The following is a 17,759-nucleotide window of genomic DNA, read 5'->3' on the forward strand; positions in this document are numbered from 1 at the left end:
CGACTCGGCAGACGGCTGAAACCTGGACGAAACACGTCAAACGTCCCTTGCTCACTTTTATCATCCTTGGGGCCCAGAGTTTGGTCAACTGCAATCAAGTTCATCTCTACGTTACTACAACCAGGAGCGAAATGTGGCGAACGAGCTGTGGTACCAACGACTCTATGGGTTTCCCTTTTCACCGCCACCGTCCGTCCTCCTGTTTCCCCGTGCTTCCTTGTTCCCGCGGTCCGTGAGCCGCCGGGATATAACCTCGGTGGCTCGGCTCTTATGACGCCGGGGACACGAAGCGGTGAGTTACACGCTGATTGGCAGGTGCTGCTTAAAGCTTGTCGTAGTACTGCCAAGACGGTTAGCAGCTGGGATGGCGGAGCACCAATACTTGGGGCCAAACTTACGTTCTCGTAACCCGGCACCTCGAGCTTGAGACCCTTGCGCTTGCGCATCTCCTGAACAACCTGGCCAGTCTTGGAAGTAGGATCCAGAGGAGAGCCACCAGGAAGGACCTGCCAGTGGTCGAAGACGAGTTGGGGGAAGGCCTGGCCGGAGGTGGCCTGGCGCAGGTCGCCGTTGAAGCCGAAAGACTCCATGACGGGCAGGTAAGCCTTGATGGTGAACAGAGGAGTACCAGGGCGCTGCTCCTCGTTGAAGACGTGGCCTCTCCGGCGGGTGAGGACACCGTAGACACCACCCATGGCTTGTTCGGGCACCTGGATTTCGACCAGGAAGACGGGCTCGAGGAGTGCGGGCGTGGCCAGGAGGGTCGCGGCGTAGAGCACGCGACGAGCAGTGGGAATGATCTGGCCACCGCCACGGTGGATCGCATCGGCGTGCAGGGTGACATCGAGGATGTTGAAGCGGATCGAGCGCATGGGCTCCTCACCGATGGGGCCCTCGCGGGTGGCCCACTGGAAGCCGGACACGACCGAGTCCTTGATTTCCTGGAGGTACTGGACGGCCTTGGTCTGGTCGACGAGCAGGTTGGCGCCAGTGGTGTCGGGACCGAAAGCCCAGATCTTGCGGGCATCGGTAACATCCCAGCCGAAGTCGTCGGCGAGAACGCGAGCGCGGGCCTTGAAATCATCACGGGGGCTGATCTTGCCAGCCTCAATCGCCTTGGCGAGGTCCTCTTCCATCGGCTCGGCAGCCACGTAGAGACGGTTGTGCTTGTTGGGCGACTTGGAGAGCGCAGTCATGCTGGACTTTTCGGTGACGGTCTCACGGTACTGGACGACGGGGTCCGAGATGATCAGAGGAACACCGGCGTGGTCCTCCTCGAGATCCTTCAAGCAGATCTCGAGGTGGAGCTCACCGGCGCCGGCAACGACGTGCTCACCGGACTCGTTGGACGTCGTCAGAACGCAAGGGTCAGACTTGGACAGACGCTTGAGACCTTCGACGAGCTTCGGCAGGTCCTGGGCGTTCTTGACCTGGACGGACCGCTGCACGACGGGCGAGACGGAGAACTTCATGACCTTCAGGTTGTGGGCGGTCTCGCTCGTGGTCAGTGTACCCGACTTGAGCAGGAACTGGTCGATACCGACCAGGCCGACGATGTTGCCGGCGGGCAAGTCGTCGATGGGCTCGACCTTGGCCCCCATCATGAGCACGGTGCGCTGGATGGCCTTGACGAACAGGTCCTCCTTCTTGCCCGGAGTGTAGTTGGGGCCCTGGATGCGGACCTTGAGGCCGGAGCGGACGGTACCGGAGAAGACACGGCCGAAGGCGTAGAAGCGGCCCTTGTCAGAGGTCGGCACCATCTTGGAGACGTAGAGCATCAGCGGACCCTTGGGGTTGCAGTCGCGGATGCTAATGGCAGCCTCGTCATCCGGGGGACCCTCGTAGAGAGTCTCGGCACGGTACTTCTGAGCCGTGACGGGCGAGGGGAGGTGGAGAATCATCATCTCCAGCAGGCAGTCGGCGGCGGGCAGGAAGGTGCGCATGACGGCCTTGAGGAGCTGCTTGCCCTCCTTGTCGCGGTCCTCGCTGGGAAGTTTGAGGTTGAGCTTCTCAAGCAGGGTGTTGACCTCGTCCTTCTTGAAGTTCATGACGGCAGCGAAGATCTTGAAGATGGGGTCCAGGATGAACTGGCAGAAGGCACGCTCGAGCTGCTTGCCATCGTGGGTGCCGCTCTTGGACCACTTCTTGGTGGCGGGGTTGAAGTAGTTGTCGCCCTAGACGGATTATGTTAGCGGGTGGAAAGGAGCGCTCGGGGAAAACGAACGAGCGTAGAATCAAAACTCACCCAGAGGCGCTCCATCATCTTGTTCCGGTCAACACCGAACTTCTTGGCGTACCGGGTGGCAAACTGGCGGACGGTGAAGGCCCAGCCGTGGAGACCGGAGCCGAAAGCAACGGTGCCCTTGTCAGGGTAAACCTGGACATCACCGAGGGCCTTGTCGAGGTAGGTCGAGATGATGACGTTGACCGACTCAATGGTACGGGAGAAGGACTGGTAGAGGTCCTCCTTGGAGACCTGGAGCTCGAGGAGGGCACGGTCGACCTTGTTGATGATGACAACAGGCTTGATGCGCTCGGCCAGAGCTTGCCGGAGCACGGTCTCAGTCTGGACGCACACGCCTTCGACGGTGTCGACGACGACGAGGGCACCGTCGGTGACACGCAGAGCAGCAGTGACCTCAGAGGAGAAGTCGACGTGGCCGGGGGAATCGATCAGGTTGATCAGGAAATCCTTGCCTGCGTCCAGCCATCAGCTTACCGCCGCCCAGGTCCGGTTCAACCAGAGGAAGACCTACCGTTAGACTCCTGGCCAACGATGTCCTTGAGATCCTCCTCGTCGGGCAGGGAGCCGTAGAGGGAAATGGCGGTGGACTTGATGGTGATACCACGTTCTTGTTCGTCCGCTCGGGTATCTGTCGCCCGAGCCTCTCCTGCCTTGCCGGAGGAAATGATACCGGCCTTGGCCAGCAGGGAGTCGGTCAGGGTGGACTTGCCGTGATCGACGTGCGCAATGACGGACATGTTGCGCACGTTCGTGGGCTTGTCTGCAACACCGAATCAGCCCTGGGTCCCCATGACGACGGCCGGTCGATTTGTGGACTTACCCATCAAGGCCCGGATCTCCTCAATCGTGAAGCTGTTGGGTCGCCATGGTCAGCACCTTCGATCGCCGCTGCGGTCGGACGCCAGCCTTATCTCCGGACGCGGCGGGCGGGGTAGAGAGCCCGAAACATGCACATCGCGCGGAGGAAGCATGGCAGAGACAGCTCTGCCGTGGTGCACAGCATGGACAAGGCGACGGAGGGAGCTTGATGGAGGACTTACTTGACCATTTTGGCGGTATTTACGGTGACCTGCTAAAATGGGTTTGTTGGAATGGAGGTGGAGGATTGGTGATGAATCCCGCGAAAGCAGAGAATTTTTTTCTTCTTCCCAGAGGTAAACGAAGTCGGGAGTGCCCAAGAGCTGCGCAGGGTTCCCGCAGTCCTGCTCAGTGGATTAGCTATCAGCCCCAGACCGATAGCCAAGCCAAAAGCACGAAAGAAGGCTGGTGAGCGAAAAGGCGTCAACCGGGACAGTGGAATGAGGAAAGCCAGCTGCTCCAGTGCCCTTTTAAATTGCGGGTTGCGAGGGAGGAAAAACTGAACGGGACAGCGGGGAGGATTTCAAGGAGGGGTAAGTGAAGCAAATGGTGGGGCTCTCTTACGGTGGAGCAGCCCCCGGGCTGGCTCAGTCGGCGTTAACGAACCTCGAGTTAATGTGGGCATTCTCGATTTGGAGCCCCTCCATTGGCCCCTGGACTGCGCAGGCCGAGGGTCAAGCCCTGTTTTGCCCCTCCTTGCCAATCTGGGTATGAATTGGAAGGAACCCAGCGACAAGATGACAAGAAGACTGTGGCCTCAACAACAAACCGATCGACAGAGAATTCCCCATGTTTCCCACGTGTAGCTTTTCCGGCAAAGCTGCGGTGTAAAAGTTCGAGCCAGGGAAGGAAGGAGCAGTAATGACGGCCACTTTCAAGCTCCGGATTGCTGCTGTCGTCTGCTTACTCCGAGGTACACCAGCAGCACATGAAGCTCGGGCCCATTTGCTCTGTCTGACAGTTATTGTGCTAAACGACGACGGCGAAGTGACGACGGCGAAGTGACGACGGCGAAGTTCTCGCCACAAACGGGAGCTTGGACGTGGGTGTCTCCATTTCCAGATGACGGGTAGACGGGACACCGAGCGCATAGCAATGACCGGCGTGACAGACTGCTATGTACAAAATAGGTAGAACAGGCGAGCAGCAGCCCGACTTCCTCTGACTCACGCCGAGCACAGCTGGCCAGCACGGCAAGAATGTGCACTTCTCTGCATTTTTTTTTCTTACAGTGCATTTGCGGTGACGCAAAGGTCGCAGAGATGAAGATGAGCGGAAGCTCTCTCCATCCACTCCGTCTTCCCTGTTGTGGCTGCATAGACTCAACTACCAGCTGCGAGCTATGATGACCAAGGGTAGGTAGTAGTATGTACAAAGCTGATTCTTGCCTTCAACGACAGGCACCTACCTGCATATCCCTCTGTTAAACCCAGCGCGGTCCTTAATCCATATATTTACACATGAACGGTGGCCTCCTTGAACTTGAGGCGGGTATCAACATGCGGTGATCGCAACAACGCCGACACTGACACTCGGAAAAGTGGAACTAGCTCCATCGCCAAGGTTACCTCCCCCAGACGTTTCGAAATTCGTCCTCGCCATCAACACCGTAATACGGACCAGAAACGCGATCCGTCCTGTCGTTCTCTTCTGCTCCCTCCTCCAATCGGGATCCCGGACGTCCTGGACCGCTATCACCCTGCTCCGCTTGATGTTGCCCACCTTCTCGACCGGTCTCCTGGTGCGGGTTATGCCCCCCGCTGTCCGCGCTGATCCTAAAGTCGTCCTTCGTAATACTGGGGTGTGTGCCAATCGTGGGGCCATAGGCGATTTCAAGGGGGTCTTTGCCCGTCTCATGAGCCGTGCTGGGGCTCTGGGCATCGGCAAGCGCTCTCTGTTTGCCCTTTCTGTCGCTGAGCCCTGCCCGGGGACCTTCCGGTGCCGGCTTTCGTCGCCTTTCGGGAGGAGCATCCGGGTTAAGCGTTGGGGCTGAACTGGACGAGGTGCGTTGATAGAAGCTGCCAGTGGGCGTGTGCTGGTACAAGCTAGGATGCGGCGACATGTACCGCACACTCGCCGGCTCGCTTGCTGTGATGACGGGGTACTACAAGACGTGCTGTTAGAGATTCCGGTCCGGACAGGAAGAATAAATGGGACCCGCTCACATTCCAATCCCCATATTCCAGTTTCCTCGCGCTCTCGTACAGCAGCTCTTCGTCAGCGTCGAGCACAGGTTCTTCGAGGGCATTGGTGTGAGGGGAGAGGGAGCCGGTCCGCCTGCTTGGCCCGCCATTGGCACCCAAGAGAGGCGTCGTTTGGTTGATCTCATCAGGTCTGGGAAGCCAATATTTCGCCTTGCCTCCTCGTTCGTATCTCATGCCTTCTTTGATCCGAGCCAGCCGTGACCGAGAGGCTTCGTGAGCCATAATCTTGTCACCCGAGTCAAAAATGCGGTACCCATACTTGTCGCCTTTGAAGGTCTCCTTGGAATCCTGTATCAGGTCGCGGATGCCGAATGCGTCTCTGGCAGCATACCACACGGGCATCCTTGCGGAAGCGATCCTGTTGTCGGCAAAATCATGCCACGAGAAGGCATACCAGTGCGCTATGGCAAATGCCGGCATCTCGATGCAGATTAAAAAGTCCTGAATGGCCGCGGCGAGGTTGTCGGGGGTGTAGCCCTGGACTTGATCCGGGATGGCGCCGAGCCAGACAAGGATGGACAGGAAGAAGCCCTGCCAATACGAGGCGAAGATGATGAGCTTGATGCACAAGAACTTGGGAACCGGCCGGAAAGGTTTTAGATCGTTGTGCATGCAGACCCAGAACAGCCCGAGCGAGTAGAGACTGACGGTGACGCTGACATTGTAGATGATGCCGCTCCAGAAGTAGCCCGACTGCAGCCCAATGTATCCCTCCTGGTATGTGCCGGTCGCCTTCATGATGATTGCCGCCAGGGCTAGGATCGGCTTGAGCCACGCGTACTGCAGGATACCCCTTTTTATCGCGAGAAAGGTGTGGGGGTCCGATATATCGACCGTGGGGAGCACGTGGTTGAGCGGCCAGAGATGGTGGACAGGCGCACGGCCGTGTGTCATGATGATGAGCGCCCGCTCGCCGCTGAGGTAGTTGATCAACAGCTGGAAGAAGGTGTAGATCGTAAATGCCTGGGACATTCAGCTTTCGTTTCCACTGATCCGACACTGCCACGCGAGCCACGGGGGAGTAGTACCTCGTAGATATCACGAATTGGGTCGAGAAAGTCGGCGGCTGTGCGGGAGACCATACTGGTCCAGGAGGCAATCGAGTATATGGGAACCCTGGCAGTGAATCAGTGCTGCCACCTGTCGCGACGTGGACCAGCCAAACGTACATAAGAAGGATGCGGACGACATATCGTTGGAGCAGCGGCTTCCGATAATTCTTGCTGCGGCGTCGCCATCAGCTGGCAGTTCCGCAAGTCGGCATTTTGTTAGGCACTTACGTCTGCAGCCATATCGACCTGTTTCCGGGTCATAGCAGCCGGGTCAGTACTTCCGCAGGGCATGCAGTGTCGAGAGAAGGCAGAGCGGGAAGAGAAGGGCAGGGTTTCGCATACACGATGGATAGCAAGGTCGCGGCGAGCGACGCGACGCCCGCGATCACGGTCGCAGCCGCTTCGAATTTTTGGCCCGTGCCTCCCGTCATCTCCGACAGCGGTCTGGGAGGACGGAACAACGAAGCTTCGACTAGTCGTTGGCTTACGAAGCCGCCATCAGCTGTACAGCGTGTTTCGTGGGAGAACGAAGCTCGAGCGTCGCCAGATGATGACGATGAGCTCAGAGCCCCAAACGGGAAGCTCAGACTGCCGGCCAAACGCCGCTGGGCTCCAGGCCGACAGGGGTGGCCACCGCCAACTTCCAAGCCAGCCCCCCACAAGGCGGGTACTTCCCCGGCCTTGCACGCAAGCCGCAAGTTTTATGTAGCGGCATACCCCTGCACAATTACGTTACACGACGAGCATCGCAGCTCCCGCTAATCTGGAGCTTCCTCTGGAGCGTCCATGCATGTTCGTCCGCCAACCGTTCGTTTCGCGAGCTCTACTCGCCCCCCTCGCGCTTCGACCTCGGATGGCAACGCGAACAGGTCGAATTCGTACCCATTGTTGTTTGCTGCGTTTCCGAAACATGCAGTAGCCTGCCGCACAGCTCTCCACACTCGCTCTGCCCTTTTCTTCGCTTGGAGCGCGGGGATGGAGGGCATGGCAAGTCGCATCCTCGGGGTCCAGTAGCCTTGCGACGGTTGCTCCGGGTCACCCAGCACGGGGCCGGTCCATCGCCATGTCGAGCGGCGGTTTCTTCTCGGGCGATGGGATTGTATTCCATCCGTATGCTCACCCATCCCGGTCACATGGCATCTAGCTGGATTTCCGGTGCGATTCGAACTAACCCTTTGGTTCCCACAGGCCGTTTCTTGGGATCCTGATTGCATGCGGTGTTCTGTAAGCGTCCCCGGCTCTGCGGCCCTCGCTCTCCGCTCTGGCTCGCCCCCCTGACCGGAAACAGATCGGTGTTCTCCCTCCTGTACTTCAACCGGGTGTTTGCGTCTGTTGTTTCCTGGGCGATACGAACCTATACGTGGCACCAGTACGGGGTTTACATCGACATCCAGGCCCTCCAAGTGTCCTTGCTCGCCGGCCGCATCTTCTTCACCGGCTTTCGGTATCACGGCAATAACGAGACCATCTTGGTGCAAAACGGTCACATCACATGGGCGTACTGGCTGCGCAGGGTCCGGGAGGTGAACATTGGGCTGGGAAAGGGTGTCGAGCGGGATCCCGATGTTGATCGAAGTAGCCTCTCGACAAAGCTTCCCTGCCGCGTCAAGGTTTCTCTCAGGGGTCTAGAATGGTTCATATACAACCGCAGTCCTGCATACGACTCGGTTCTTTCCAGCCTCACAGACGCTGGAGTGGGCCAGCCCGAGCCGGATCCGCCCCGAGGCGAGCCAGAGACAACAACCGTGCCCGATGATCCTCCTCCCGCTCACCTGCGACGAAGGCGATCGGGACGACAAGAGGCCTCAAAAACCCCATTGGCCGCTGGCTTTTCCGCCGAAACTGAGAAAACAGGTATCGCTCGCGATGTCGGCACCGCCAATGTGGGTGACCTGACCCGGGCCCCAAGCACTGGCTCCTCCGCCTCGGACCGCGTCAGACACCAGACGAGCAGTGTGCCTGTTGAGGGTGGCGAGGACCTCCCGCTGTTTCTGCAGCTCCTCCCAATACACCTGGAATGCGATCGGGCGGCGCTCGTGATGGGTAATGAGAATACCAAGGCCATCCTAGTCGTCAAGGCCAATTCACTATCAGGCGAAATAGATGCTTCCAGCACCAAGACTCCCGATCCATACCGCCAGTACTTCCGATTCAAGTTCAAGCACCCAGTGATCGAAATGAAAGAGAACTTGGACTTCAAAGAGGAGCAAGCCGACCGGGCCGTTCGAGACAAACTAGCCGCCCAGGGGTCGCTGTCTCGTCCCAACAGATCCTTCCTCCATTGGCAGAGACGCAGGCTGCGGGAAGGGCTCAGGAGCATGGTGCCATTCTTGAACAGGTCCGTCGAGTCCTTTTCGCCCTCGAGCAGGGGAATTGGGACCGCCGCCAGCCAGGTGCCCGGCTCAGGCCATTGGCAAGGGTTGTCACGGTATCTCGCCGAAGGCGCCGAGGACCAAAAGTCGCAATGGGCTGCTTGCGAGTACGCCGCGGTGCCTACCCTGTTGGACAGCCCCGAAGCATCCTTAACCATACTGTGGGACGTGGTTGGCAAGGTAGCGCCACCGTCCGCCTCGCCGCAGGAGAAAGACCCCGAGTATGCAACCAATATCAACGGTGCCCACCCCCCAGCTTGGGCTATCAACCTCTCCATCAACGGAGGCTCGATCAACTACGGGCCCTGGGCGGACAGACATCGCGCGGACCTGCAACGAACCTTCGCCCCAAGCCTCTGCAAAGACGCGGTTCCCGCCCGCCACCTGCCTCCGGGAGCGTTTCGCGTGCCTACCCAGTTCAAGTTCTTCGTGGAACTCACTGATGATACCACTATCCGCATCCCGGTAAGAGAGGCATCAAAAGACTGGCGATGGCAAGGCAAAGGGCCAGCCCCGAAAAAGCCGAACAGCCATGGCACGCGCAGGGCTCGTCGATCTAAGAAATCGGACCAGCCTGCCGACCTGCACCAGCGGCCCTACGGCTGGCTCGATCTAAGGCTTCCAGCCAACGCCACCGCGTCCTACTCGATGGACATGGTCGCCGGACCGTCGGGGTACACCAACACCCTCGATTTGGACTTGCCCAGCACCGAGATCTCAAGCAGCATCAACCACGAGCTGCTCTTGAGGTCCGGGCGGCAGACCATATCTTGCGACCTCTCTACGCCGTTAGGTTGGAACTCACTCCGCCAGTGGCGCTTCAATATCGCCAGCGATGGCTTGGAACTCTACATCTTACGGGACCATGTCTTCCTCCTGACCGATCTAGTGGACGACTGGACGAGCGGACCTGCTACCGAGTACTTGGTTTTCGTCCCATTCAAATACTCCCTGGACCTTCAGCTCCAAAACGTCCGACTCTTCTTGAACCTCAACGATGCGAATATCGTCAGCAACCCGACCGACTTGGACGACAACACATATCTCATCATCTCCAGCCCGCTGCTCAGATCAGGAGTTTGCATCCCGGTCGACCAATACAAGCCCAGCAGAAATGCTATTCCCTTCGACATCCGCGCGGACACCGCGGCCATCGACCTTCATTTGCCTCCGTGGAACACCCAAGCGTCGTTCCTCGCGTCCAAGGAGGTTGGGCGACTGGAGAACTTGGCTGTAGAGGCCTCCTATCACTACAACGCGACGACCTCGCCGGCAAACACTGACACGCTGGTCTTGAACATTTCCGGCCTGTCCCCAACTGCGCGCCTTCACGGCTTCACGATCCGCTATTTCCTCAAGGTCAAGGACAACTACTTCGGCGACGACATACACTTCAAGACGCTGGAAGAATACCAAGACGTGTTGCGCTTGAAGGAGCACAACTCTGATGCTGAGGCTGCCGTCAAGCCGCCCCCTAAGAGGTCGAACGACTTGGATGTCATCCTCAACATCAGAGCTGACGATCCGAAAGTCCTGCTCCCGGCCAACTTGTACTCTTCCCAGCGCCATATACAGATCGACACGGCAAGCCTGTGCCTTGATCTGCGGTTCACCAACTACTACATGGACATGGACCTGCTTGTCGCACCCCTGAATCTGTCGCTGGGAGACACCGAGTCCGGTTCCGAAACTCCGATGAGCGCCACGTCGAGCACGCAGGTGTTTGTCGATGGTCTCAGTGTCTACGGCCATCGCGTCTTTGGCCTGCCCCCCGCTGAGCCAACTTACATGTGCAACTGGGATCTTTCCTTGGGAGCACTGACCGGCGAGTGTACCACGGAGTTCTTGACGACTCTCACCAGCGCCGCCAAGGCCTTTGCATTTACCTTTGATGACGATGAAAATGCTCTGATACCCTTCTCTTCAATTGTGCTTTACGACGTCACGTTCCTTCGGGTCTTTGTGCATTCAGTTCGCCTGTGGCTGCACGTCGAGGATGCCGCGTTCCTCCTCTCAACTGGCGCAGTCGACGTCAACTACAATGACTGGGCGCGGTCGCATTACTCTCGGAAGGCCAACATCAACATCCCGGATATCAAGCTGTCTTGCCTGAACGCCGAGTTGGCCACAAGACACAAGGCTCGATCGGAGCATGCCGTCGAGGCTGACGCGCTGGTCGAAACGAGCGTGAAGGTGGCGATTGTTGGCCGGAAAGCGAATTTTTCGAGGGAACGCAAGCTGCAACAAGAACTCGTCCGCCGGCACGATCAACGGACACACAGAACCCCATTCCTCATTCTCCCCGGCGTTCTGGAAGACGACCTGGTTCCTGACGCCGTCGATCCTCCAGCCCAGAGCGTCCCGCCGGTTCCCATGCCAGTCCGCTCAATTGCTACATGGAGCGACAGAACGTCTTTGAGCTCTAATAGGAGCTCGGAGCGGTCCCGGAGCCTGCGCCATAAATCCTCCTTTCTGTCACTTTCCGGCTCAGCCCCGAGCAGTGTACGCAAGCCTTTCAGCTCGAGACGGTCAAGCGGGAAGGGCAGGCTTCCGGAGCGGCTGAACCGTCGTTCCCCTTTGGGAACCCGGCCTGACGAGGACGGTCATTCCCCGATGCAAACGCGCGAGCTTTCGCCCTCCACACGCCATTCTGCCTTTTACAGCGTGCCGGGGGACCATGGCGAACACCGTGACGTTGTCCACAACACGGTCGCGTTCTCCAGCCAGTTCTTTGCACCATACTTCCCCCTTGAGAATGTCAAACCAACTCATGCAGAAGCAATGATGCGGAGCATCGAAAACGACGAGGAGGGCCCGGGCGACTCAGATTCGGTCGCCTTTGATCTCGGCGACGTCGACCCGAGTCTTCTCAGCGAAGACCACGCATATTCGAGCATCCTGATCGAACTGCCGTCAGGGTTGGCGGCGTTCTGCAACCCTACCTCGCTGCGCTGCGTTGCGGCCCTGCTCGCTTCTATGCAGGACACTGACCCTGATCGCATTCTGGACTCACTCCAAATGGACTCGATGAAGGGCGTTTTCGGCAGACAAAAGGACCAGAAGATGAAAGGACGCATCAGCGACTTGCTAATCAGGCTCCCACATGCCAATCTCCGTTTCATCGGTTCTTCCGAAGCAGACTCCCTAAATCAGCCGGCTGACCAGCAGGACCAGTACGATCTCGCGCTCACCAAGCTGTCCTTCACGTCCCGCTCTCAAGCTACTTGGCGAGATGCGTCCAAACCCCAGTCAAGGGAGGTCAGCCGTTCATTCCATGTGAGGCTCGGTTCGATGGAGTTGTCAGCAGCCGAGAGATCCCCCGGCATGCCCAGTTCTCCGGCAGCCGCGCTTGTCCGCATTGACAGTGTGTTGGCTTCGATGGGAACGAAGGATGTCACATACTTCGATGTTGAGATCGGCGGAATTCGTGGCAACACTTTCTCGGGGAAGGTCGACTATCTGGCGTCCCTGGCTCAACGCGCAGAGGTTCTGGGATCTGACATTGGAAGGCTGTTCTCTGCCTCGTCATCAAATGAGAAGATGATGGCGCGAAGTCTCGTGCATCGTCTGCTCTCCGCAGGCCAAAGCGTTCCGGACCCGTCATTCCTGATACGACCGTCTGCGGTCCTCCGTTCTGCCCATCAGCATCTGCGAACGTTCGATTCGTGGAAACTTGCCATGCGTCTCCGCCAAATCTGGACGGTCCTAGCGCCAAGCGCAGGAGAGCAGATCAAGTTTGACTGTCTTCATTCCTCCTCGGCCTCAGATGCTGAGTTGAAAAAGGAGATCATCGCGGCGTTTGAAAGATGGAGGAGTTGGGACCTTGAGGATGTTGAGGAGAGCCTGCTCATAAGCGTCTTGTTTGGGCAAACAGGCAGCTCTTCAGAGGCGAAGCCTCCGGACAAACCGACGCTTGCTGTCGCGAGGATCAAGCATCTTCAGTTCGCAGTCAACCCTGGACCCAAGCAAAACGAGATCACCTTTGTCGACCTCGGTGCCCGACTACAGCGCAAGCCAGTTCCGGCCAAAGCTGGAGACGACCTCACAGGACCGACAGGCATTTCGACCATTCTGAGCGTCTCTTGCGAAGACGCCATTGTTAGCCTGAACTGGGAACTATGCGAACTAGCAAACAGCATCCTGAAGCTGATCAAGCGTATGCCGTCTCAGGCACCAGAGCAGGCCCCTGTGCAGCCGGACAAGCCGAGAGTCTCAACCGCCGCAGAGCCACGCGCCGAGAGCACGGTTCACTGTGTTGTGTTTCTTGGGCACGGGTCCTTGATCGTGGAGACGGTCAACCTCTTTTCCGCGTCATTCAGCAACGGAGGACAGGCGTCCGTGCTAGTGAGGCAAGATCCCAGCGGCAACATGGACGCCAGCCTGGTTCTCAGCTGCGATTCGGTGACATCGAGTCTCCGAAGCCATCAGCAGAAGCTGGCCAAGCTCATCCTGGAGAAACCCAGTGTCTTCGTCTCGCACGAGCTCCGGGCGAGTCAGACCACCGACTCCCATACCGTCAAGACGGCTGCGAGCAACCAATATATGAGCCTGGCTATCAGGCAAGACCCCATTACCTTGGCGGAAGTCTTTGATCTTGTTGTCCGGGACGAGTTCGCGCAGTTGTATAGGCTGAAGAAGCAGCTTCCCTCTTCGCCCCGACCCGCGCCCGGATCCAAGAAGATCGCCGATCGCCTGTCTGCCTTCCGGGTCAACGTGGCCCTTTTTATGGACAAGTACACCATCAGCCTGCCACTCCTGCGCTCCTTGACGTACACGATTCAGGGCACAGTTTCTCGAGCAGCAATGGCTGCAAACTTCGGCCGTGAGATTATCTTCGATTTCGACATCAAGGAGAACTCTCACGACATGCAGGTCAGGGTTAATAATGTAGCCCGCAGTATCTCGCTTCTCCAGATCCCGCCAACAAACGGCCGGATTAGGAGTCATACCGAATCAGGAGATCATTCCATCAGCGTCTTCGCATCCGTCGAGCTGGTGCAACTGGATGCCTCGGCCGTGTATAGCCTGCTGTCTGCTCTCAACCGTCCTGAGATATCAAGCGTCCTCAATGAGCTGCAGCAGCAAGCCAGAACCATTCAGGAACATATCAGCGAGGTCACTGGAGACACACCGCAAACAACTGTGACTGCAGCAAGCGAGAAGAAGCAGGCAGCCCTGGCCTACACCGCCCAACTCAGCTTTGCCGGTCTGAAAGTGTTCGGAAATAGTCCATTGAAATCGGAGACAGAACCTCTGGCACACATCTCATTTGCCCTGGGCAGCGTACATCTCGGACTCTCCAACAAGGTGGAACAGCACGGGCCGGTGTTGCCGTATCCGGAGATCAACGCCCGCCTGCGCCGCGTGGCGTTTGAAATGAGGAAGGGTAGCGCCGAGGCAATGAAATCGTGCGGCAACGTGGCGTTCGGGGCTCTGATATCAGCCTCCTCGAGTCCCTCCGAGGATGGCAAGGAAAAGCGGTTCTTCCACGTCAGGAGCGACGCGTTCGAGGTGAACCTTTCCCCGGATACGATATCCACCGTCATCGACGTCCTGGGCTACATGGGCGATAAGATCAAGGACCTCGACACCTCGCGAGAGCTAGAGTATCTGCGGAAGCTTAGACAGTCAAAGCCGCGCATTGCCATCAACGACGCGGAACCAGAGGACCAGGGCGCCGACTTCATCGATGCGTTCCTCTCGTCCATCACCTACAGCTTCGAGATCTGCAACATCCGGTTGGCCTGGCTGGTGAACAGGATTGGCGAGGAGCCAGCGGTTGGCAAGGAGGATCTTGTCTTCTACCTCCAGAGGATTGAGCTCGGTACGCGGACGAGGAACTCGGCTCGGCTGACCATCGAAGACCTGGAGCTCCAGATGGTTGGCCCATCTCACGGCAAGATGCTCCGGTCCCCGAACTCTGCGCTGTTACCGGAGATCATTTTCAACGTGGCGTACGTGTCCACGGCCGACGCCCGCCGTCTTGCTTTCCAGGCGGTGGGCAAGCCTCTAGACGTGCGACTGACTTCGGGTTTCATCATTCCCGCTGCGCACCTGAACGATTCTATCACGTTGTCGCTGAAGATCATTCAGCAAGCCTCGCAGAACTGGAACCCAAGAACTTCGAGGCCGGCGCCGGCCACCACGAAACCGCCGGACGAGGCGCCACGGAAAAGCATTCTCGGGGGAAAGAGGCTTGAGTCGCTGCTGATCGATGCGGACTTTGCCGGGGCCGTGGTCCACCTGACGGGGAAGAAGGCGCCCGAGGACTTGGTCTCTGCCACGCGATCAGCCCGATCAAGTTCTGGGAAGCAGGGACAACTAGGTCCGGATGAAACAACGAGCAGCACAACGTTGAGGTCGCCTGGCTTGGCCTGGAAACTTGAGTTCAGAGACAACGGCAAGGATGACCCATCCCTGCATGCCGAGGTCAAGATCGATGCTTCCAGCAACGTTCTCTACCCGTCAGTAGTGCCTCTAGTTGTGGACATCAGCAACAGCGTCAAGAAGGCGGTGAGCAGCCATGGCGACAAGAAAGACCAGGCACATGCGCACGCGCGAGAAGTTGCTGCTAAGGTGAAGCTTCCTGAGGAGGACAGAATCCTGACGGCCGATCCCACGTCGGTCCTCGGCAGGATGAAGCTCAATCTCGGATTGCGCATTTGCAAGCAAGAGTTCTCTTTCAGCTGCCAGCCGATCGCGCGGGTAGCCGCCACTGCCAGCTTTGACGACGTCTACTTCACCGCCAACACAGTCCGCTCGGTGGAGCAGGGCAATTTCTTTGCTATCTCGGGATCCTTTACGAATCTGCAGGCCTCGGTGCAGCACGTCTACTCCAGAGAGTCGACCGGCAGCTTGAAGATCCCTTCTATCGTCCTCTCCTTCCTGAACAGCAAGCACCTCAGCGGCACCAGCGGTGTGTCGGCCATCCTCAAGTTCAGTCCCATGGAGGTGTCCATCAACGCGAAGCAGTTCCAAGACTTTCTCCTCTTCCGCGAGATCTGGCTACCCGGCAAGGCATCCGATCCTTCTGCGAGCCCCGTGGCGAAGCTCGTCACCGAGACATCGCAGGGCCACCTGGTGCAGCGCTACCAGCAAGTCGCCGCCACCGCCGCCTTCCCATGGACGGCCAGCATTTCCATCCCAGCGCTCAAGATCGTGGTGGATCTCGGCCAGGCGCTGGGGAGATCGACGCTGTCCATCAACGATTTCTGGATCTCGTCCAAGAAGACGTCGGATTGGGAGCAGAACCTGTGCCTAGGGTTCCGCATGATCGGCGTCGAGAGCACCGGGCGGATGAGCGGATTCGTCGCGCTTGAGAACTTCAAGTTGCGCACGTCCATTGAGTGGCCGGAGCGAGAACAAGCGTTGAACGAGACCCCGCTGGTGCAGGCATCCGTGGGATTCAGCCAGTTCAGGGTGAAGGCGGCCTTTGACTACCAAGCCTTCCTCGTCGCAGACATCACGTCGCTCGAATTCCTCATGTACAACGTCCGGCGCAGCAAAGACGGGCGCGGCGACCGCCTGATTGCCATCTTTGACGGCGAGGCCGTCCAGGTGTTTGGCACGACAACCTCGGCGGCCCAGGGCGTCGCGCTCTATCAAGCGTTCCAAAAATTGGTGCAAGAACGCAAGGCGAACTTCGAGACATCGCTGAAGGAGATCGAAAAGTACATTCGGCGGAAGTCGGTCGCGGCGCCTGCGGGCGTGATGCAGCGGCTCAGCCTCCCCGCGTCCACCTCGGGCGACGACAGGCCGCTCAAGTCGCCCATCTCGCTCGACACAGACGTCGTAGTCACGCTCAAGGCGCTCAACCTGGGCGTCTTCCCCGGCGCCTTCTCGGACCACCAAGTGTTTAAGATGGAAGCGCTCAACGCGCAAGCGCGCTTCGCGGCCTCGGTCCAAGCCGACGGCCGCGTCCACAGCATCCTCGGCCTCACGCTCGGCCAGCTGCGCATAGGACTCGCGGGGGTGCGCACGGCGGTGAGCGACCCGCCTAACAAGACGCTCGGGGAGCTCTCGGTCGAGGACGTGGTGCAGCGCGCGACGGGCTCGCGCGGCGGCACGATCCTCAAGGTGCCGCAGGTCGAGGCCGTCATGCAGACGTGGCAGCGGCCCGAGTCGAAGCGCATCGACTACATCTTCAAGAGCGCCTTCGAGGGCAAGGTCGAGGTCGGCTGGAACTACAGCCGCATCAGCTACATCCGCGGCATGTGGGCCAATCACTCCAAGACGCTCGCCCAGACCTGGGGCCGCGAGCTGCCCAACGTGGCGGCCATCCGCGTGACCGGCGTGCTCCCGGAGACTGGCGGTGGTGCAACTGCCCCGGACGAGAAACGGGAGTCGCAACAACAACAACAGCCACCAGCACCAAAGAACGGAGAACAGACCGCCGCCGCAACTACCACCGCCACCACCACCAACAAGATCACGGCTGAGGTCAAGGTGCCGCTGTCCAAGTACGAGTACGTGGCGCTCGAGCCGCCCGTCATCGAGACGCCGCAGCTGCGCGACATGGGCGAGGCCACGCCGCCGCTCGAGTGGATCGGCCTCAACCGCGACCGGCTGCCCAACCTGACGCACCAGATCGTCATCGTCGCGCTGCTGGAGCTAGCGGGTGAGGTCGAGGATGCGTATTCAAGGATTTTGGGGAGCACTTGATATTTTCTTTTCTTTAATTTGCCTTTCCTTCCCTCTCTATGGGAGTTGGAGTCGGATCGCATGTGAGAGAGAGATTATTACTAGTAATACTCAAGAGCATCGCATGGCGGAGTGAGTGGGAAAAGAAATTGGGTTTGGCATAGGAAGGAATAGATACATAGATGGCAGGCAGCATTAGAGTCACAGGAGTCCCCCTCACAGGTAGTAGTAGTGTAATGAGGTGTTGTTTTCATGAACCAGTAACTACCTGGAAACCGCTGCTGCTTGCTTTGGTTGGATCTGTCATCTGTCTGCGGTCCAGAGACCCCAGCTTCCCGTGGGCGAGGCATCCAACAGACAGCATGGTTCAGGCCGCAGGTAATGAGGC

The 17,759-nt window shown here is 58.6% G+C and overlaps 3 protein-coding genes across 3 annotated transcripts; 1 reads left to right on the forward strand and 2 right to left on the reverse strand.

Annotated features, from left to right (window-relative positions):
- Positions 1-149: 149 nt before the first annotated feature.
- Positions 150-3,409, reverse strand: THITE_2115225 (uncharacterized protein). The gene is made up of 6 exons (XM_003653088.1): positions 3,286-3,409; positions 3,066-3,097; positions 2,757-3,005; positions 2,246-2,697; positions 399-2,174; positions 150-340 (listed from the first exon to the last, which is right to left on the reverse strand). Exons 1-6 carry the CDS (start codon positions 3,291-3,293, stop codon positions 323-325), a joined length of 2,535 nt encoding a protein of 844 aa, XP_003653136.1. The 5' UTR covers positions 3,294-3,409; the 3' UTR covers positions 150-322.
- Positions 3,410-4,430: 1,021 nt separating this feature from the next.
- Positions 4,431-6,935, reverse strand: THITE_2115227 (uncharacterized protein). Its single transcript, XM_003653089.1, has 6 exons — positions 6,702-6,935; positions 6,588-6,605; positions 6,477-6,530; positions 6,336-6,423; positions 5,269-6,270; positions 4,431-5,207 (listed from the first exon to the last, which is right to left on the reverse strand). Exons 1-6 carry the CDS (start codon positions 6,788-6,790, stop codon positions 4,668-4,670), a joined length of 1,791 nt encoding a protein of 596 aa, XP_003653137.1. The 5' UTR covers positions 6,791-6,935; the 3' UTR covers positions 4,431-4,667.
- A 136-nt stretch (positions 6,936-7,071) lies between these two features.
- THITE_2115229 (uncharacterized protein) lies at positions 7,072-17,473 on the forward strand. The gene is made up of 3 exons (XM_003653090.1): positions 7,072-7,469; positions 7,548-7,583; positions 7,648-17,473. Exons 1-3 carry the CDS (start codon positions 7,423-7,425, stop codon positions 17,390-17,392), a joined length of 9,828 nt encoding a protein of 3,275 aa, XP_003653138.1. The 5' UTR covers positions 7,072-7,422; the 3' UTR covers positions 17,393-17,473.
- The last annotated feature ends 286 nt before the right edge of the window (positions 17,474-17,759 follow it).

The sequence above is a fragment of the Thermothielavioides terrestris genome, chromosome 2 (assembly GCF_000226115.1).
Source record: "Thermothielavioides terrestris NRRL 8126 chromosome 2, complete sequence".
NCBI lineage: Eukaryota > Fungi > Ascomycota > Sordariomycetes > Sordariales > Chaetomiaceae > Thermothielavioides > Thermothielavioides terrestris.